The 20372-nt window shown below is 58.5% G+C and overlaps 8 protein-coding genes across 8 annotated transcripts in view; 5 read left to right on the plus strand and 3 right to left on the minus strand.

Moving 5' to 3' along the window:
• VDBG_03596 (conserved hypothetical protein) overlaps positions 1 to 1859 on the minus strand; it is a gene marked incomplete at both ends in the record, with an annotated part of 2461 nt that extends 602 nt beyond the window's left edge. Inside the window, 3 exons of the mRNA XM_003005597.1 lie at positions 21 to 63; positions 148 to 1603; positions 1810 to 1859. Coding sequence (XP_003005643.1) covers positions 21 to 63; positions 148 to 1603; positions 1810 to 1859 — 1549 coding nt within the window. The remainder of the gene's footprint in view (positions 1 to 20; positions 64 to 147; positions 1604 to 1809) is intronic.
• Positions 1860 to 2819: 960 nt separating this feature from the next.
• VDBG_03597 (sporulation protein RMD1) lies at positions 2820 to 4055 on the plus strand (the record flags this gene model as incomplete). Its single annotated transcript, XM_003005598.1, has 1 exon — positions 2820 to 4055. The coding sequence occupies one exon, from the start codon at positions 2820 to 2822 to the stop codon at positions 4053 to 4055; it is 1236 nt and encodes a 411-aa protein (XP_003005644.1).
• A 1039-nt stretch (positions 4056 to 5094) lies between these two features.
• VDBG_03598 (DNA methyltransferase Dim-2) lies at positions 5095 to 9383 on the plus strand (the record flags this gene model as incomplete). Its single annotated transcript, XM_003005599.1, has 3 exons — positions 5095 to 5113; positions 5166 to 7678; positions 7794 to 9383. 3 exons carry the CDS (start codon positions 5095 to 5097, stop codon positions 9381 to 9383), a joined length of 4122 nt encoding a protein of 1373 aa, XP_003005645.1.
• Positions 9384 to 9722: 339 nt separating this feature from the next.
• Positions 9723 to 12002, minus strand: VDBG_03599 (predicted protein; the record flags this gene model as incomplete). The annotated part of the gene is made up of 1 exon (XM_003005600.1): positions 9723 to 12002. One exon carries the CDS (start codon positions 12000 to 12002, stop codon positions 9723 to 9725), a length of 2280 nt encoding a protein of 759 aa, XP_003005646.1.
• Positions 12003 to 13032: 1030 nt separating this feature from the next.
• On the plus strand, positions 13033 to 13680 carry VDBG_03600 (predicted protein; the record flags this gene model as incomplete). Its single annotated transcript, XM_003005601.1, has 2 exons — positions 13033 to 13116; positions 13204 to 13680. The coding sequence occupies 2 exons, from the start codon at positions 13033 to 13035 to the stop codon at positions 13678 to 13680; spliced, it is 561 nt and encodes a 186-aa protein (XP_003005647.1).
• Positions 13681 to 14444: 764 nt separating this feature from the next.
• On the plus strand, positions 14445 to 16018 carry VDBG_03601 (repressible alkaline phosphatase; the record flags this gene model as incomplete). The annotated part of the gene is made up of 4 exons (XM_003005602.1): positions 14445 to 14859; positions 14910 to 15194; positions 15247 to 15467; positions 15527 to 16018. The coding sequence occupies 4 exons, from the start codon at positions 14445 to 14447 to the stop codon at positions 16016 to 16018; spliced, it is 1413 nt and encodes a 470-aa protein (XP_003005648.1).
• Positions 16019 to 16622: 604 nt separating this feature from the next.
• On the minus strand, positions 16623 to 18388 carry VDBG_03602 (inner membrane transport protein yfaV; the record flags this gene model as incomplete). The annotated part of the gene is made up of 4 exons (XM_003005603.1): positions 16623 to 16779; positions 16976 to 17594; positions 17684 to 18192; positions 18252 to 18388. The coding sequence occupies 4 exons, from the start codon at positions 18386 to 18388 to the stop codon at positions 16623 to 16625; spliced, it is 1422 nt and encodes a 473-aa protein (XP_003005649.1).
• A 352-nt stretch (positions 18389 to 18740) lies between these two features.
• Positions 18741 to 20372, plus strand: part of VDBG_03603 (dimethylaniline monooxygenase) — a gene marked incomplete at both ends in the record, with an annotated part of 2332 nt that continues 700 nt past the window's right edge. The window contains 3 exons of the mRNA XM_003005604.1: positions 18741 to 18927; positions 19389 to 19533; positions 19671 to 20141. Of these exons, the coding sequence (XP_003005650.1) occupies positions 18741 to 18927; positions 19389 to 19533; positions 19671 to 20141 (803 nt within the window). The remainder of the gene's footprint in view (positions 18928 to 19388; positions 19534 to 19670; positions 20142 to 20372) is intronic.

Genomic DNA, 20372 nt, shown 5'->3' on the forward strand with positions numbered 1-20372 from the left:
TCGCGCTGGCGAGGTCGGACCCAGGCGGAGCGAAAGTCTGCGGAGGGCCCGCGGCCGCGAGGTCTGCCGTCGTGGCTAGGCTTGGGTCGGCGCGGTTCCAGTGGTGAAAGTGCGGTCGCCTCGTCGTGCCTGCGGTGGGCCTGTTACGAAGAATGATAGGAGCGCAGCGTCGTCGCCGTGCGCCGTGCCTCCTGTCAGGCTTTCGAGGAGCCCGTCGAGTCTGGTGTGCAGTACTTTCTGCGTTACCCGCGCGAAGCTGCTTAACATGTGTAGTGTGAGGCCGCATGATGCCTCGGCCTCCTTCATGACGTGGCCCGCCAAGAGCAAGGCGCGCTGGCTGTTCTGTTGTGGATCCCCTCCACAGGCCAGGACACGAGATCGGGCCAGGGCTTCGAGGATAAACTCCCAGGGCGCCGGGTTGGAGCAACCGGCAGCTGTCCAGCCGAGCCTGGCGACCCGCATAGCCCTTTCTATTGTACGGCTTGACATTCCGTAGCCTGGGCGGGTTCTGCAGAACAATCGAATGACGGCGAGCAAGGTGCCCTGAGAGATCTCTTTGATTTGATCGGCCACCGAGTTGAAAGCCACGTCGGTGCCTCGTAACGCGCAGTCCACTGTAGCCTGCTGCGTCTTGCTCAACGAACTTCGCTGCACGTACTCGACTGCCTCGTCAAGGCTCGCCGAGCGCAGCAACAGCACATTGAGGCACCTCTCGTCGAGACGAACACCGGATTGTTCCATGTGTCTTGTGAGCTGCAAAACCTTGGGTGGCGCGAGGCGTGCCCTCTCAAACTCGCTGAAGTTGAGGGTATCATGCGAAAAGGTCTCTCGTCCATCGCCAGGCAGGTTATCATGGTGGGGATCCACAATATTCGCCAGCGCCTTGAGGATCATCTCGTGGAACACTTCCGTCTGGGGGGCCATTCCAGGCTGCGGCGGATGCTGGAAGGCCTGCCATGCTTCCTCTGCGCTTCTCGTGGCTCGGATCTGAGCGGCCCATATGGACTGGTCCGAGCCGTTGCGGACGGGATAGTTTGCCCGCGTCTGGATCGTCGGCGACCCATCGGGACCTAGACCCCCGAGAATATCCGTGGCGATATCGAATTCTTCTTTGGCGTAGCCCGAGTCCTGCATCATGAGACCAGCCTTGACTGTCCTGCTGTAGTACTCGTCTGCTTCCATGGCCTCTTCAAGGCCGTTCCTCGGTAGTCTGTAGGGTGGCCAGGTCTTTTTCAGTGTCGTTGTCGTGTCCCGTTCGCCGGGGGATTTCTGCAGTGCCAGAAGGACTCGACGGATACCGCGATAGCTTTCTCGTTCAACAATGAGAGGCTTTTCTAATGTTGATGAGAATTGCAGTAATGTACGGATGGCTTCCCAGCTGTGATGAGCAGTGGCGTATGGTTTCTTCGCCGGCGGGATTGACAGCTCCTTTAAGATGAAGTTGAACGTGCGACACCGAAGTGCAAACAATCGTCGTTCCGTTGGGCCCGTGAGGGCTTCAAGATATGTAGCAGCAAGGTTCGCAATGGGAATGACAGCCTGCGCCTGAGTACGTCGAGCATGGGACAGCAACCGGCCGATGATCCCCTGAACGACGTCTGGACTATCCAGAGGCCAAGAGTCTAGCGCCAACTTTTCTCCTTGAGGGCTTGGTCGGCAAAATTGCTCGTATAGTGAAGTGCAGTGGTTGATGATGCCGTAGAGAGAGTGGGGGCGCAGGAGCTCTGCACGACCGGAATAAGCATCATTTAGGAGGTGATTGAGGATGAAGGATGGTTTGTGTCGGGTGTCGGAGAGGGAGCGCCGTACGCGCTCGTCAGGATCGTTCGCCGTAAGAATCCAAACCCAATGGAGAACATCATCTCGCTGGTACCCCTTGGCGTGTACGGTTCGAACTTTGTGGACCACGCAGAGACATCGGGCAGCAGAGAGCGCACGCTGGGTTCGAGGTCCCAATTACAGTGGAGCATCCACTGAGCTGTGAGAATGGGCAAACGAGCGCTGCTGTAGCCGGCGAGGAAGCTCGCTGCTTCGAGGTCGGAGGCCGAGAGCTCCGTCTCGCCACGGTAGAGGCGGCATGCGGTATCGAGGAGGCGCGCCGGTGTATATGTAGGCTTATTCTTCCGATCTAGCTTTTTGATTGGTCGTGTTGTCTGCACAGCGTCTCTTCGAACGCTTTTGAGTTGAGGATTTCGTATGGATTGATTGTTGAGATTCTCGCGTGTAGTGTGCAATGGCTGCTCTGTCTTAGAGAAGGAGTCTGGAGTGGTCTGGTGCCTTGTTCGAGAGGCATTGCGCACATCTCGTGCCAGCTCGTCAAACCTCTGGCACGGGTCTTCCGTGGCCTTATTACTTTCGATGTGTATTGAGGATCGTGAAGTCGCCGAGAGCTGTCACAGCCGGTTGTCAGTCCGCGGAACCCCTTGGAGGAAGCATGTTACGAGCACTCACCTCAGGCTTGCCCCTCGCCCGCCTCGCTAGGGCAGGGAGCTGTGATCTGGAGAAGGGCGCGCGCCACATGTCTCCATTGTAAATAGCGAAGCTTACTCTGACATAGATTGAGATATCTTGCTGGTGGTCGAGCAGAGCGCAACTGGTGGACGAGAGCTAGTGACAATCGACATGAAAATGCGAGGTTGCGCTGGCGGAGCTTCCTCGTCGAGTGCGATAAGATAAGCATATCCAGTGCACATCATTGGTCACTCCAGGTTATTCACCGAGGTCCGCCTCGGTGAAGGTCCCTGCACCGAGAATCTTGAACTCGGAGCTCCCATACGGTCTGCCCTTGTTCATTGATTTCTTGCCGCAGACTCGCAATCATGTGGTCCTGTCAGCAAAAGGTTCCCCCGGCTCTGTGCCGTGGCCTGTTTACCACCAGGTTCGCCCCGCGGCCACGACGAGCCTTCCACCTCACAAGCGCAGCTGGTCTGCCCCGAAAACGCGATTTCTTCACCTCGAATGTACTCCTCTCCTCCAACGGCGACGCCTCAGCCCACCGCGGGAGAAGCAACGATGAGCCCCAAACAGTCGAGCCAGCGGCGGCATCGAAACGCAAGCCTGTGCACCGAGCTGCCGGCGCGAAGAACTCGCTGCGCCGCGTCGCCATCATAGCCCAGCGACCATCGCAGCGGCCCGCCGATGACCCGGTCCTCGAGATGCCTGACACGACAGAATCGGCCATGGTCACGTCGGCCGTCTGCGTCGCCGAAGCTTTCAACATGACGAGCGTCCTCGACATCCTGCGCGCCCACGGCTTCGCCATTGACCCCGACAACGCCGGGTTCGAGGCGTCCGAGGTGGTGCATGCGCGCGGGGTCAACGGCGGCGACATCTTCGTGTTCCCGTCCGGGACGATCGTGACGTGGTCGCTGCCGCCGGACGTCGTGACGAAGCAGCTGATGCCGGCGGCCGAGGTGCCGCTGGCTCCGGCGCAGCGCGGGGTCGAAGGACCTCGAATACACGACGGACGCGGGCCGCGAGGCAGCGGCATGAAGGGCGACGTCGTGGTGCTGGGCACGCGGCTCGAGGCGCGCGAGGGCAACACGCTCGACACGACCATGGCCAAGATTGCCTTCTCGTCGGGCTCGCGCGCAGCACCAAAGCTCGCCGTGCTCGAGAGCGCGCTGACGGCCTACTTTGAGAGCACGCGCGACATCCCCGCGTCGCTGTCGCGCGGCGCCGGCGTGCCCATGGGCCGCAAGTTCATCCTGCAGAAGACGGGCGAGCTGCTGAGCCTGCGGGCGCGGCTCAACCACTACTCGGAGCTGACGGATTCGCTGCCCGACATTTTCTGGGACAGCCGCGCCGAGCTGGGGCTCGAGGGGTACTACGAGCAGGTCGGCCGGGCGCTGGACGTCAATGTGCGGATCAGGACGCTGAACCAGAAGATGGATTATGCGCAGGAGATCTCGACGGTGCTGCGCGAGATGTCGAGCGAGCAGCACAGCACGCGACTCGAATGGATCATCATCATACTGATCGCTGTCGAGGTCGTCTTTGAGGTGAGGCGCATTGTCATGGAGTACATGCAAGACGAGGAGAAGGAGGCCGCATAGATCGCGGCCCCGTGTCATGATTAGTAGACCGGTCTGAGGACCGTTAGATACCCAACTCTGTTTCTTTTCTACCATCTTGCTGCATGCGTGCGGAGAGGTTCTTCTATTGCAATGAGTCTGCGACATCTTGCACAAAGCGTGTGAACAGTGAATGTAGACGGGGAGCCATCGAACTCTACATAAGGGCACGGTAACGGAGCAACTGCATGCATACTCAATCATGTGTACCTAAACAACGAACTGGGCATTCGGCTTGACAATCGTCATATACGCTGAGAGTATTGCGAATGTACACGTAAAGAGCTTCGATACAAGCTCGGCAGTGGAGGTGGGGTGGGACATATCCATACCCCCTTCAAGCTGAGGGGGGTATCGCTTCGTTCGCATCCCCAATAAACACCAGAGGAAACATCACCTGCCAACCTGCCCCCAAAGACTCGAGTCACGTCTTTGAGGGCGCCGCCTTCTAGACCGTGACACTTGTTCATTCTCTTTATCTTCTTTGGAGTTTTCACTGTTAAGCCCGAGTCTTACGGTCTATATGGCGTCATTGCTTTCGGCTTACATCCGAGGACATTTCGTACATGCTTCACCATCTCAGCTGTACACATTCAACGCTAAAAAGGGCGCTCACGAACTTTTGAACGGGATCAACTAGACTTTTCTCCCGGGAATCGACAATTCAATTTGTTTGGGCCACTTCCCACCCAAAATCTGGATCTGGCATCTGTTGCATGCATCACCGAGTAGCTGAACTAAGCGTCTTTGTTGGGATCCTAGCACATCATCTTGTATTTCCTCGGCCTTTGTTTCGAACCTCTTGTTCCTGCCGCTACAGTCTCTTTCTTCTGCAAGCTGTCGTCCTGAGAATTCGGTACAGACACCCCAGAATCCTGGCCGGTTTTGTGTCGCCTGCCCTGCATGTGAACGCCTGAAGCGGCCTCGACGCCTTCGAAGCGCCTCTCGACGTGCCCTCTTTATATCCGCAGTCTGGCAGTCATAATCACTTTCCTCATGTCTCACTCGTCTTAAATCAACAATGCCATACTTCATATATGGTCCGCTCTTGCTATTCCCAGGCTCTCTGAGCGTCCTGCTGACATTTCACAGACGACGTTGACACTTCTGCCGACGACTCTTCCTCAACGCATTCCCGAGAAGTCAGTGGCATTCTTAACCCCGAGGACGCCTATGCTGGGGACACAGAAGACATTATAGAGGATGGATACTGGCCTGAAATTGACGACGAGTGGCTTCCCGACGGCAAACGTTCTTCGACTCCCCAAGGCCGTGACGACGATGCCGTGACGCTTCAGCCCTGTGACCTCCTGCCCTGGGAAAATGACGAAATAGGCCTTGTACAAGATGAACGAGGAAACACCCTCGGACGGCTGCTATCTCCCTCTGTGGATACTTTGGCCAAATCTCGTGGCTTTACAGTCACAATACCCGAGAGCACCCTCGTCCACCCCGTCTCCAGTTTCCCTGGCTTCTGCGCACCCGCGCCTGAGAGGAAGGAAAAGAGTGCCGTCGAAGCACTGCTGAAGAACGCCGCCTCGCCGTCCAGTGACGACTTCTTTGAAATTGAACTCGGTCAATTCGTTGTCTACAGGCACTCGCTGTCTGATCGCAACAAGCCTCCCCATCAACGACAATACCCGTACGAGATGCGCCCACTTCAGACACTATGCACTAAGGACGCCCACAGCACTCTTTATGCTGACGGGATACTTTCTTGTGGAGATGCCAAATTTTTCGTGCGTGGCATCGCCTTTGGAGACCTACCTCTAGGTAATTATGGTATGGCCAAGCCGACTGTCGGTGACCGGATCTGGATCAGCTCCACGCTCAACCAAAGGATCGGCAAGAAGAACATATACTACAAACTCACGACACCCGCCAAGGAGTATGCGCGCTATTATCATGGTTTCCTGTGGATCGCCGACCTGGCCAAGCACGTTGTCGATTACATGGCTGTCGCCGGCGACAAGAAGCGTCGCGTAGAATTTAGACATTTCAAGTCCCATTTCCACAGATGGCTCATTCAGGCCCATGGCCGCAACGCCGTGTTCAATCGATGGTTGAACCAATATGGGAGGACAGACTTTCGCGTGGCCGTCAACGCCTACAGTGACTTCATTTACAAAGAGGCTCACGGCGTCCTCACCTCCCAGCAGGTCTTTTTTCACACGTTCTGGAAGGAGATCAAGACCTACACGGCTTATAAGCCGTATGGTCTGGTACACAACGACGCGTCTGGCCGTGTTTCAGCCGGTCAATCCCCCGAGGCCGAGGAGTCCAGGTCTGGTAGGTTTGACGGTGCCTCGCCATTGCCAGGAAGCAATCCGAGAGCTCAAGATGGCAAAAGGAGCAGCACACCTCCACTAACCGTCGTGACCCCCTATATCTACGATTGCTTTGCTCACATGCCCTTTGGTCATCTGCTCGAAGAGGTCAATCTCAGCCAGCAGACAGAAAAGCTTCGAACTGCACTGATCGAACAGCAACATCTTCAGCCAGGCAATCACATGCTCCATTCGGCCAGGCACCTCGACACGACAAAGGTTGTTCGAGCCAAAGGACTGCAACGCGCAGTATGTGTGGGCGATGTAATCTCGACGCCACGCGACGAAGGCCTAGACTCAAAATGGAAGCGTGAGGTGGCCGCGGGGTTTGACGACGTCGACCGCTGGCTTGGCCTTGTGCAGAGAATACACGTCAGCAAAGCTGGTACACGCTCATTCGACGTAATTTGGATATATCGCCCCGTCGACACTATTTGCGGGCAGATGAAGTACCCCTGGGACAACGAGCTATTCCTCTCTGACCATTGCTCTTGCTACGATAAGCACGACAAAATCGAGGAGGGAGAGGTTCTAGAGATTCATACGATACAATGGGGTGGCTCGCCGACCTCCGCCGTCTTGTTTTGCAGACAGACTTACCTGCACGAGGAGCATCGGTGGATCACGTTAAAGGAGGAGCATAAGACCTGCTCTCATCGTGCACCACGGGTCGTCGACCCTGACAACTATCGCGTGGGAGAGACAGTGCTCGCTCTCCTCGACCCGTCCGGCAAGCGACTTGAGCCGTGTGAGCTTGTCACGGCACCGAGAAAGCCGGGCGTAAAAATTCAGCTTCGTAAACTATTGCGAAGAATAGAGGTCGACCCATACAGCCAAGCACGCCCAAACGAGCTCGTCTACTCGGACGAAATGTACAGCGTTCTGCTGGCAGCAGTCTACGGCCGTTGCCTCGTACGTTATTACGGCCCAGGTGAGGCTGTACAGACGCCCTACGATCGAGACGGTGTGGGCAACGCCTTTTATATATCCACCTACTTGCAAAATACGTCGGGGACGAAGACGTGCGAGCCCTTCAGCCGTGAGCGACCGTTTCCAAAGACGTTCAGGCAAGGCATGGATCCTTCGGAGGGTTTCACCAAGCTGGAAGGATTCGACCTGTTCTGTGGTGGTGGTAACTTTGGGAGAGGACTCGAGGAGTCAGGCGCCATAGAGATGCGGTGGGCCAACGACATTAACATGCGGGCAGTCCATACATACATGGCGAACCTCGACGATCCCAGCCGCGTGAGCCCATTCGCAGGCTCCATCGACGATCTGGTGAGAATGGCACTCGAAGGGCGTTTCGCGAGCAACGTGCCGCCCGTCGGCGAAGTCGACTTTGTATCGGGAGGAAAGCCCCTGCCCCGGCTTCAGTCGTTTAACGGTGGACAAGACGACCCCCAACCAGCGGAAGAACCAGTCACTCGTCGCGGCATTCGCCTCCTTCATCGACATCTACCGGCCGAAGTACGGGCTCCTCGAGAACGTCGTCGAGATGATTCAGGGGCGCAAGACACGCGAGGAAGATGTCTTCTGCCAGCTCATATGTGCCATTGTCGGAATGGGCTACCAGACGCACTTCTTTCTGCTCGACGCCTGGACCTTTGGCTCTCCGCAGAGTCGCAGCCGCATTTTCTTCGCCTTTGCCGCGCCGGGCTTGCGCCTACCCGAGGTGCCCATGCAGTCGCATCTGCCCCTGGCGATGCGCTCACGGTCCCTGGGACTGCTGTCCAACGGCGAGCCGATGCTCCGCAAGACCTTCATGCCGACGGCCTTCGCCTCCGTCACGGCGAGGCAGGCGCTCACCGACCTGCCTGACATTGCCGACGCCAAGGCAGACTGCTGCATCCCGTTTCCGGACCACCGGCAGAGCATCGGCGTCACGCGGCTCCTCCGTCCACAGCTCAGCTGCATGCCCACCCGACCGTGGGGTCTCAACCTCAGCACGGCATACAACAAGGGCCACGGGCCCATTACGGCGGCGGAGATGAGCCTGTACCCGCAGGCGAAACGCCAGGGACCGTCGTCCAAGGCGTTTGGCCGTCTCCACCCGGACAAGCTCATGGGCACCATCACAACGACGCCGAGCCCCAGCGACGGGTACGGCCGGGCCGTGCTGCACTGGGAGCAGAACCGCATCCTGACCGTCATGGAGGCGCGACGAGCGCAAGGGTTCCGCGACCACGAGGTCATACTGGGCACGCCGGCCGAGCAGTGGAAGACTGTCGGCAACAGCGTCGCGAGGGAGGTGTCGATAGCGTTGGGCCTCTCGTTCCGCGCGGCGTGGCTCGGGTCCCTGATCAAAGGTGACGAGCACCTGCCACTGCCGAGGCACATTGTGCGCCAGCCGAGAATGAGAGGCGTCGAGGTAGAACAGGCCAAAACACAACGACAGCAGCCGCAAGCCGACGCCGAGACGACGCTGGTTCGGCGCAAGAGGGGAGACACGCCCGATACACCCCTCCTCCCCCCCGTCGTCGAGCGGTCTACCGTAACGGATGTCTCGCACAGCTACCCGACGCCAGGGAAACACGGCGCCATGCGCAGGGTCATCACCCCGCGGAGGACGAGCAGCAGACGCTCATCCCCCACGGTCGCGCACGGCATGACAGCGTACGACCCGCACGACGAATCCATCTTCGGCTCAGAGACAGTCCTGCCGATCCGCAAGCCTCGCGGGAACAACGAGCGCGCAACAGACTGGCGCGGCCGCCGTGCTGTTGACGAGACGTACGCACCGTCTTCGGACTATGAGTCCGAGAGAACGACGACAACGTCTCAGGATCCCGAGGTGTGGACGCCCGAGCCGTCACGCGACTTGTCAACCACGCCCGCGACGTCCGTGGAGGGAGATCCTCGTGTGGATTCAGCTGCGTCGGCGCGGACGAGGCCGGCCAATTCGGTTATTTTCAAGTTATTCGCGAGCAAACGTAAGACGGCGGGAGAGGACAAGCGAGAAGCAAAGAGGACATGTCTGCCCTAGACGTCAGTGTGTGGAAGGCTATATTCAGTCCCTGGGGCTTTGGCATGGGAAACATTATTTTTGGAAGACGGAGCATAACCCAGGAGTAAATGATTCATCGCGTTGCATAGTACGTTAATGCCAATGGTTGCGGCAAGCCAAACATGAGAGAACAGCGACATGGGTGATATATCATGTTTTTTCATACTTGGTTTCGCACTCTTTGTTTTAGATGTAAATGCATCACTCCGTGATAGCCTACCACCTCCATTACGTTTTCCATGTTCTCTCATATCATGGTACTCTCTTTGCAAACATCTGTCGTGGCCCAGGACCCATTATGCGTCACACTTGTCTTCCCTAGGCTGGACCTCCGACAGTCGCCGTGACGGTGATTGTCTCCCTCTCAATGATCCTCTCGCGCTCAGTAACAGTGAGCACGAGCGTCTCCGTCACCGTGACAGGCGGCGGCGCCTCGTCCGCGACGGTAGCCACAGCCTCGAGAGTCGCACTCGGCGTCGGGCTCGGGTTGATGACGACACCGCTGGCCATAATCGTTGTGGTGAGGAAAGTGGTGGGCACGAAGATGATGTCGAGGGTCGTAAAAGTCGACGAGGACGAGGACAAGGACGAGGACAAGGACGGCATTGGTTCTGGCGAGGGGTTCTCTTCAGGCACAGAAGAAGGCACTGGCTGCTCGGGCGCGGGGACCTCGGCGGATGGCGTGGGAGCAGGGCTTGGCTCCTGAGGCGGCGTGAAGAGGATGGTGGTCGTCAGCGTTGTCTTCTCAGTCGTCTCGAGTTCCGGCGGGGGCGGCGGCGAACGGGACGCCGTGACTGTGATGGTAACGAGCTGAGTTGTCTCGGGAGTGGGCTCCGCTGGAGGATCGACAGTAACAAAGACCGTCGACACCACGGTGCCTCTGATGGTAGTCGTCGTTTCTTCGGGGGCTGCGGAGACGGGTGGGGTCTCGGCCTGTCCGGGGTTGGGGACCGTCTCCGTGGCAATGATCTTGGTGACGGTGGGTGTCACGATCTCGGTAACGACGATTCCGTCGCTAACTGCGGGAGGCGAGGCAGAGGCCTGCGGAGGGGCGGCAGAGGGCCCTTGAGAAGGAGCAGACGCAACAGGTGCAGGAGTTTCCTCAGGTGCATCAGATAGTCCGAGAATCTCCCTCGCCTTGGTGGTCTCATAACAGTCCACCATGACACCGGGAGCGTTCTCCAACGGCAGCGGGAAACAACTCGTCAGGGGGGCTGTACAGGGGCGAATATCAAAGGATCCCTGGGTGTTGCAGAAGCCGATACCGCCCTCGACGCAGGCAGCCTGACCCACTGTGCAGGAGGACTGTCGGGTTAGGGATTCGAACATGCGGTGGAATTTCTTGGCTTCCTCCAGGTTGCTCTTTGCGACATCGGGCGCGACAGTGGAGGTCGAGTCGGGGGGTGGACCATTGTTCGTGGGAACAGAAGCGTCCGGGGTGCCGGTAGGCGAGATGACGGCCGTCGTCGAGGGCTTGACTGGTGTAGTCGAAGGGGAGGACTGGTCAGCAGGCGGCTGAGCCAGTCCCGACGTAGGCAGTGAAGATGACTCGGCCAAGGACTCGCTCGTAGTCAAGACTGACCCGATCGTTGTGGAAGGACTGGGGTTGATAATGGGCTCACGGGAGGATTCAACAACTGGAGCCTCCGAGGCTGAAGCTGATGGCGTGGGGGGAGCCGAGGAAGGCTCTGGGGCGGGGATGACCGATAGAGAGGTCCCAGGCTCGGCTGCAACGGTCGATGACAGCTGAGACAGTGCCTCTGTTGAGGTCGACCCGAGTGCGACAGAGGATGCAATAGGTGTTTCTGAGACCACAATCGCAGAGGACCGCTCCACGGAAGAAGGCCCAATCTCAACCGGAAGCGACTCGGAGGCGGAACCAACGGCAGACGACTTGGATGGAACGGGGCCGGCAGTCGAGGCGGCGTCGGTGATCGTGGACAAGATGGGCGAAGGCGTGGACACGCCATTGTCCGGGGATGAGGATGGCGCAGCAGAAGATGCAGAGGGCGCAGAAGGCGCAGAGGGCGCAGAAGGCGCAGAGGGCGCAGAAGGCACAGACACAGATGACGACGCGAACGAGGCCGTCGATGTGATAGAGTTGACAGGCGGCGGAGCTGAGGTTGGACTGGGCTTCGGATCGAGCAGAGACGCCGGCACCGAGATGCTGCTGAACATGGAGGGTAGGTGGACCTCCTCCGAGTTGGAAGGAACAACCGACGAGGCTGCGTCAGGGATGGCCTCGATGGGTGGTGAAGCTGAGCTCGGGCTCGGTGGTGCTTCAAGAGTGCTTGTGATGATGGGCGATGTCGTCTGGAGACTGGGAGTGGGACTTGGCTCGGCCGATGGTGTCGTCTCTTCCGCAGGGAACGACGATGCCGGAGGCTCTCCCAGCGAGGCCGATGAAGGCTTTTTGGGAGAGATGCTTGGGATCGAGGATGAGGATGCTGAGGGTGGGTCGTCTTCTATGGTTGAGAATACCGGGGTCGGCGTGACGCCAGCATCGTCCCTTCGTTCCTTGCCGCCACGACTGACGGGACCAGCCTGCGTGGAGGCAGAGAGGAGGGCAAGAAGCAAAAGCTGGACGTTGAGTCGCATCGTGGAGGGGTTTCTCGCGACGCGAGGATCGTCGGGTGAATGCTGTAGAGATCGACAGTTGCTCCGTGTACTGAGCGCGTTTTCGAGAAGAGAAGGTCGGATTAATAGGGCGTTGATACAAAGGCGTGTGTTCCTTTTTGCTTCGGCAGCGAGACGAAGATGGTGAAAGAGAAAGAATCCGCCCAACGGCAGGTGAAGCCAAACCGAACAGCAACGAGACAGGTGGACAGTCAAAGGAAAAGCGAAGGAAGTAGGAGTTTTCTGCTGGCTGATCCAAACAAGAATTCGAAAGACAAGGAAAGTGACAGATGGAGAACGAGGAAACACAAGCAGAGAAAGAAAGAGAGCGAGACAGAGAGAGAGAGAGAGAGAGAGAAAGGCAGCGAGCGTCGAGGTATGATGTTCGAGAGCCACAGAGTCCAGACCGTCCAAAGGTATGAGTGAGCATGACCCCCCCCCCCTGGGGAAGGGGTCGAGCTATGTATGACTCCATACGCGAGAAGGCCGCGTGAATGGCCCGGAGAGCTCGATGCATTGCTGGGAGCCAAGCGGATACGGCGAGGCGAAGCAGGACAGACGACGGCGAGCATTGTCTCTGCGTCGGGAGATTTAAGATGAGACCTGGCGAGGCGACCCTAGCTCCGGTAGCTGATGCCCAATACATGGCAGATGCAGACGGCGATGCCCCATGGCGGGTGGCCCTGCAAGCAGCCGTACCTGCGACAAGTTAAGCGCTGGGTGGGTGTGGTGTTTTGGTGGTTTGGCAGATGATGCCACAGGTAAAGGCAAGATGGCCTGCCACAGGTAGAGGCGCCTGCCACAGGTACATGTAGAGGCGCCTGCCACCACAGGGACAGGCACCTGCCGCCACAGGTAGAGAGGCAAGGTGCCTGGGAAGGCAAGACAGTGGGGCGGCGGGGCCTGTTTCCAGTCTGGGTCGAAGCAAACGCGCGCCAGGGCCGTCATTGGCTATAAATGGCAGTGGCTCGTGCCGGCGACCACCTGACAGCCAATCACTGAGGCGGCGCCAATGGCACCTGTCACAGGCCCCGGCCGACTGAGGCCAGTGGTGTCTTTTGCAGTGCAAGTCGGTATTCAGCGAGCGGCCTCCTTGGTAATGATAATAGCGCCCCCCTCACAAGTATCTTAGACCCTCCGCCGAGAGCCTCAGGTTTGGAAAGTTGTGAAAGACTGTGGCTAGGATCACCCGAGCTTGCACAAGATTGCCGAACGTCCAATTCAGTGTAAGCAGCCGTCCAGACATGGTCATTTGAGACGCACAAACCCTCCAGAAGAGGATGGAAACTATATCCTCCCCTTCTGCTTGATGCAGAGGTACTTCCCACGACAGCACTTGCCTTCTGCCTTCTGCCGCTCCTCTGCCACTCCGCTGCCACTCACTCCCTCACCCAACGGCAGGGCAGGCACGCTCAACGTAGCAGGCACGCTCAACCCTCATCGCCCTTCCGAATTCTCCGACCTGCTTTCCCACTTCCCAACATGCCGACATCCAGGCATCCAAGAGACACACCTTCTCATCTCCATCGTCAACCTACCCTCGCTGTCCATTGAATCCTTCGTCTGCAACCCAGACCCCCGGGCCATCCACTGCAAGGCACCGGAACTCACACGTGTCTCGAGCCATTCCATCCCAGGCAGTTCGCTCTCGCAATGGTAACTACCTTCCGATATAGACCACATCTCGAAGCCAAGAATGGAGCATATCGAGCATCTTCTGCCTGTCCTTGCCACACTCTCCGGAGCTTCCAATCTCCGCCTCCGAACCACGTTGCGCAACCACCGGCGCCGATTGGGGCGTCCAGGGGGCGTACCAGCATATGTAATGCACGTGCCTGGATCTACAAGGCTTGGATACAGGACCACCACGCCTCATCCTGCCTCGATACTACCCACGACGTGACCAAACTATTCGACCTCAGCCTTCCACCCTCTCCTCCGCGGTGCTTTTGACTCCCATGCTCGCCGTCTTTCATCCGTCTGCTCACCTGCTGGCCGCCTCTGTCAAGCGGGGTTTTCTCTCCAAGTTCCCCTCCCAGGTCCCAGTATTGACCGACATGAGGCCATGAACGCCAGTCGAGTGCTGCCCGTGCTAACCGGCGAGGCTCGGCGACCTTGAAAACCAGCATCAAGGGCAATAATGTGACGCCGAAAAAACACCATTGATGCGGTTGAAATGAGGTCCAAGACGCTGCCCGTTCGCAATCGTGACCAGGGGGTTGGGCAGTCAAGAGGTGGCAACACAGAAATGGCGGAGGCAGTCAACTTCCCTTCGCATCGATACCCCTCGGTCTTCGAAGGGGAAGCCAGGTTAAATAGTTCGTCTGTCGCATACCACCTTGATGGCCTGCCTCTTCACCACTGCTCTCCAGCCTTCAGCCTCTTGCCTGCTCCCCCCTCTGAGCGAAGACCGCCCGTCTCACCATGCGCAGTGCTGCCGTCATTGCTGGGGCCCTGGCCCCGGCTGTCCTCGCCGCCACCACGGCCAAGAACGTCATCTATATTGTGCCCGATGGCTACGGCCAGGCCTCGCAGACCATGGCACGAGACTATGTCTCCCTCATCGAGACTGGCACGACGCCGCGTGCCCCCAGTATCTTTGAGCTGCAGGCCGACCAGATGGTCCGCGGTCTGGTCCGTACCCACGCCAGCAACAACCTCATCACCGACTCTGCTGCTTCCGGTACCGCTTTTGCCTGTGGCTTCAAGTCTTACAACAATGCTGTCGGCATCACTCCTGATTTTCAGCCCGTTGGCTCCATCCTCGAGGCTGCCAAGCTTGCTGGCCTCAAGACTGGTCTCGTCGTGACGAGCACCATCAACCACGCCACCCCTGCCGGTACTTTTCGTCCCATCTCTCGCTCAAGAACCCCTGCTCACCTCCTTTAGTCTACGCCTCGCACGTGCGCGACCGCAACAGCTATGCCGAGATCGCCGCCCAACAGATCGGCCTGACCCACCCCCTCGGCCCACAGGTCGACATCCTGCTCGGCGGTGGCCGCTGCTACTTCAAGCCCAACACGGCTTCCGGGTCGTGCCGTCGCGATACCAAGGATCTCTTTGGCTACGCCGAGGACCACGGCTACCATGTCATGCAGAGCCGTGACGAGTTCGATGCGCTTGAGAAGGGTCTCGGTGACGTCCGGATCCCCTTTGTCGGCCTCTTCAACGACGGTAAGGATTCATTTCAAGTTCAGGCGGTCTACACAACGCTGACATACGATAGACCAGCTTAAGTATGAGATGGACCGCAAAATTGACCAGGACGAGCCTTCGCTCCTCGAGATGGTCGAGACGTCTCTCAACGCCCTTCACCGTGCCACCCACTGCAAGGAGAAGGGATACTTCATCATGATCGAGGCCTCGCGTATCGATCACGCCGGCCACGCCAACGATCCCGCGGCCCACGTCCACGAGACCATCATGTACAACGATGTCATGGGCTTTGTCCGTGAGTGGATTGACGAGCACGACGACACGGTTCTCATGTCCGCCGCCGACACGAGTGCGGCGGGCTGACGCTCAACGGTTTCAACCCTCTGCCGCTGCAGAAAGCTAGGCGCTCGCGCGAGGGTGTTGAGCGCCTCTGGAGTGCTCGTCCCTCGGGTGCCGACCGTCGCGAGTACCTTGTGTCCGAGATTCTTCCCGAGTACGGCCTCGCCGACGCTAGCAGCGCCGAGATCACGAGCCTGCTCGCAGCGTCGAACCTAGGCAGCGCACTCGTCTCTCTGCTCAGCTCCCGCGCCGGTGTCAACTGGTCGACAGGCGGCCACACGGCGTCAGATGTGACGCTGTTTGGATATGCCGCGGGTGACAAGGCTGAGGCGTTCAAAGGCGAGCTGGCCGGCCACTGGGACAACACGGAGCTGCCGCGTATCGCCGAGAGGGTGCTTGGCGTGGACATGGACGAGGTGACGAAGCTTCTGCGCGCCAACGGCACGAGCTGGGTGACGAAGCGCGAGTTTGAGACTAGCTCGAGTGGTCACCACACGCACTAGGTTTTGCATTGTCGGCATTCAGTTCTGATGTGGATGGCAGGTAATGACTAGGGGTCTTGAAGACGACTCAACATCTTGATTCAAGTACATAATTTATCGCGTTTCTGAACCCTTCTGTCATGAGCTAACTGCGCTTCACCTGTCTTGACCGCTCATTGGACGCATTGGTGAAAAGGGGGAATTCGAGTGATCAGTCCGACTAATCCTCTTGACTTTGATACATGCCCTCAAAAGAGGATTTGGCAGGCCATACTGGTTTAGTAGAGTGATATTGTCTCCAATTATTTGGCCCAACAAGCGCGTCTTAGCATTGTGTGAAACAGTAATGTCTTTTGCTGGCCCAAGACTGGAGAGTCCCCACGCTCTGAGGTATATGGGAGATGCACATGCTCCGAAATAGACAGAAGCCTACCATGTCAACTCGCAGTGTTTATAAGCGACAACTCTAGCCAAAAATACACAGTTGAATGTCCAGGGAGTAGCCTCCGCGGAGCAAGCGTTCACGAGTGGTTTCCGATCGAAATCGATACTCTAGATTTCTAAGGCCATCTATCCATATTTGTTAACCCCCAACCGAAAGAAGTAACCCGCTGGACTCTCAAGTTCAAGGAACATAGATGTACGGCTCCGAGCCATCCTTCGTCTTGTGCTTCCCCGACCGCACGCGGCGGTTATGCACAACGTAGACGACGTCCTGGATGATGGCAAAGACCATGCCCACCGACACCATGACGATCATGGTCCGCAGGCCGGTGCTGTAGCTGTCGAGACGTCAGGACCAGTTCGCACGACAGCGCTTCACGCAGGGCGGTACACTTACAATGGCTTGTCGTTGCCCTTGAAATACTGCGTGCCGACCATCAACCCGCTAATGGCAGCCATGACCCACATGCTGCTTCGGTCAGTCATCGTGGCCCTTGTTTCTTGTCTTTCCGAGAAGGGGGAGGGAAAACGTACGCAATGGCAATGCTCCTCTCGCCCGGCTCTCGGCAGTTGAGCTGCACCCACGAGTTGTGGACGGGATGGTAGCCGACGGCGAAGCTGTTGACGGCCGTCCAGAGCCCCCACCTCGACCACTTGCCTACATGGGGGTGCACCGTCCGCGCGACGACGAGGGCGACAAGGTAGCACACGTGGGCCGTGATGACGGACAGGCCGCGCTGGCCGGTGCGGTCGCTGAGGTAGGCGAAAGCAAAGACGACGACGAGGGCGAGCGAGGCGCCGACGGCAGCGAGGGCGTTGGCCTCGATGCGGCCAAAGCCGAGGGCCATGATGATGGAGGGCGTGTAGGTCGTCAGGGGCGACCAGGTCGAGAAGACGGCAAAGGTCGAGACGTAGTGCGGCCAGCGGCGCCAGTGCGAGACGGTGCGCCAGACGAGGCGCCAGGGGATGGCGAGCCCTTGGGCGCCCCCTTTGCGGTGCGCGTCGTCGTGCTCGATGCGCGCGCGCAGAATGCGCTGCTCGTGCGGCGTGAAGCGGATCAGGCCCGGCGACAGCAGCGGGCGCGGCTCGTCGGGGGAGCCTGGCAGCGTGAGGAAGAGGAGGCCGGAGACGCAGATTGTGAAAAGACCTTCGACTGGGTGTCTTGTTAGTGGGAAGCACTGATGTTGAGAAGCGAGCGAGAGGAAAACGTCAAGAGTAAAGGGGCACAGAAAGGAGACTCACGAATAAAGAGCCACTGCCAGCCTTCGAGACCAGCCCTGCCGCCGAGCTGAAGGATGCCCGAGGCGAGCACAGGGCTCAGGGCGTTGCCGCCGAACATGCCAAAAAAGAAGATGGCGACGCGCTTGGCGAGCTCGCGCTTCGGATACCACATGGAGAGGGTGTAGACGGCGCCGGGAATGTAGCCGGCTTCAGAGAATCCGAGGATGAGGCGGGCGACGAGGAAGCCGGTGCGGTTGACGAGGAGGAACTGCATCGTGGCGACGAGGCCAAAGATGAAGACCTGGGCGGAAATCCAGCGGCGAGGGCCCAGCTTCTGGAGGAGCATGTTGGAAGGAATCTCGAGGACGACGATACCCATGAACATGAGTTGGTTTCCGAGGTTGATGGTCTCTTGTGTGACGGCAATATCGACGGCGAAGCCATCGGTCAGAGCACTGGCAAGGTTCATGCGGTCGAGCTGGAAGACGAGGAGGCCCAGGAAGAGCAGGGGCAGGACGGTTGAGTCGACCCTATGCTGTTAGTCGAGTTGGCTGAGGGGCTGGATCGAGAAGTGAGTAGGGCGGCTTACTTTCTCCTGGCCTTGAGCTCCTCCTTGTGGCTCCATTCCTGCACATCAGCCGATTCGATGGAGTTTTGGTCCGTTTGAGGCTCGCTGTCAACCCCCTTCTCTCCGTCCCCCCCAGCAAGTTGTTTGGAAGTTTCCATGATTCCTGTCTGCCTTATCCCTCTTCGTCAGCAGCGAGAGTACTCTTTGGCAGTGCCCAGACTTTCGGTATTCTAGATAGGCGAATCGGGATCTCAAGACTCAAGACTGTGGGCAGACAATAGCACGGTCGTGGACATCAGCCAGCTTCACGATCAGCAGGCATCGGCATCTCAAACAAGATATAAACCTTTAAAAATGTCTCCCCCAAGACTTCAGCTCGATATTCAAAGGCCGAAATGGTCGACGACCTTCAGCATCAAGACTCCCAGCGAATCACCATAGGTGTCAGTTCGTTATCCCAACATCAGAGGCCGTGGCCCAGACGACTGGGATTTGAAAAGCGATGGCGCAATGGCTCTAGTGACGTTCGCCGGCATGTGGTGCGCCATCTGCCGTCTCGCAGTGCCCAATGTCTGGTGCCTCTTGTGCCTTTGGCAACTCTTGGGAGTGTGTTCGTTGTGGTTTCGTGGCCATGTCGCCATTGACGCTAAGATGGCATCCACCGAGGAGAAGCGCGCCAGGAGTCCCAATCCCGCAAGTGAGAGGGCATTGATATCGAACGACCCTTGTTATCGTCAGGGTTCATCGTCTCCACATCAGACCTTTAAATCGCACCGCGCAAGCGGCTGTGCCACGCGGAGAGCGGCACAAAACCGCGACCCCCCTGCCACTCTTTGCCTTGATGCTTCATTGCCCCCCCATGTGTTCCCCCATACCGTCTCCCTCGACCCCCAAAGTTGACAGCTCCTTTCCCCCGGCTCTGGCGCCGAAGACAGCATACACCGAGTCCATTCACGTCGTACGCCCATCTCTTTCGGTGTTTGAGTGACGGGATTTGAACGACAAGACGCACATCCCCCCTCCCCAAGGCTCGCAAGCCGTGGTATCGCGGGCGTTATATCTTAATAATACCAGGCAGCTGGCCCATTTTCTCAGGAACCCCCCCGCTCAACCAAACGGTCCCCTCTCGAGTTCACTTCGATTCCATCATTTTCTTAGATCAAGACGCCATGGTTGCTATCAAAAGGGTTGCTGTCATTGGGGCTGGGCCCGGCGGCGCCATTGCCGTTGATGCCCTAGCCAAGGAGAAGGCGTTCGACCTGATCCGCGTGTTTGAGCGCCGAGAGGCGGCGGGTGGCTGTTGGTGAGTGCTTTCGCTCTTATCTCTCCCTCTCTCTCTCTCTTGTTTTTTTTTCTACTTCTTATCCTTTTTTTCGGTTCTCATCATGAGATGTCTGAGATGAGACCTCAACAACACAGTGAGTGAGGCTAACAGGCCAGGCTCGGCGATACAACGCCACCGCCGCTGCTCACGGACCTCGAGGCCCTCGCCAACCGCACGGCTGACCCTCCGGTGGACATCCCGGACCGGCTGCCGGCCCAAACGCCGAAGCTCACTCAGCCCCGCTTCGCCGACTCATCTGTCTACCCTTACCTCGAGACAAATGTCGACGCGATTCCCATGTCCTTCAGCCAGGAGCCCATCCCCTCCGACCGCTCACCACACTCAGTGGCCCTCCATGGCGAGGACACGCCGTTCCGGCACTGGACCGTGATCCGCCGCTACCTGCAGTCGCTCCTCGAGCGTGACGGCTACGAGGACCTCGTCTCCTACAGCACGACGGTCGAGCGCGTCGAAAAGGTCGGCCACGAGTGGAAGCTGACGCTGCGGCGGGACGGCGAGCGCTCCGACTACTGGTGGACCGAGTGGTTCGACGCCGTCGTCGTCGCCAGCGGCCACTACTCGGTGCCGTACGTGCCGGCCATCCCGGGCCTCGATACATTCGAGAAGCTGCGTCCGGGCTCAGTGCTGCACAGCAAAAACTTCCGCGGCCGGGATCACTACCGCGCAAGCGCGTCGTCGTCGTCGGCGCCTCCGTGTCGGCGGCCGATATCGCCTACGACCTCGCCTCGGTGGCGCAGACGCCGGTGCACGCCGTCGTCGACGCCACCGCGCCAACCTCTACTTTGGCGACGAGGCCT

The sequence above is a fragment of the Verticillium alfalfae genome, genomic scaffold, assembly GCF_000150825.1.
Source record: "Verticillium alfalfae VaMs.102 supercont1.4 genomic scaffold, whole genome shotgun sequence".
Lineage (NCBI taxonomy): Eukaryota > Fungi > Ascomycota > Sordariomycetes > Glomerellales > Plectosphaerellaceae > Verticillium > Verticillium alfalfae.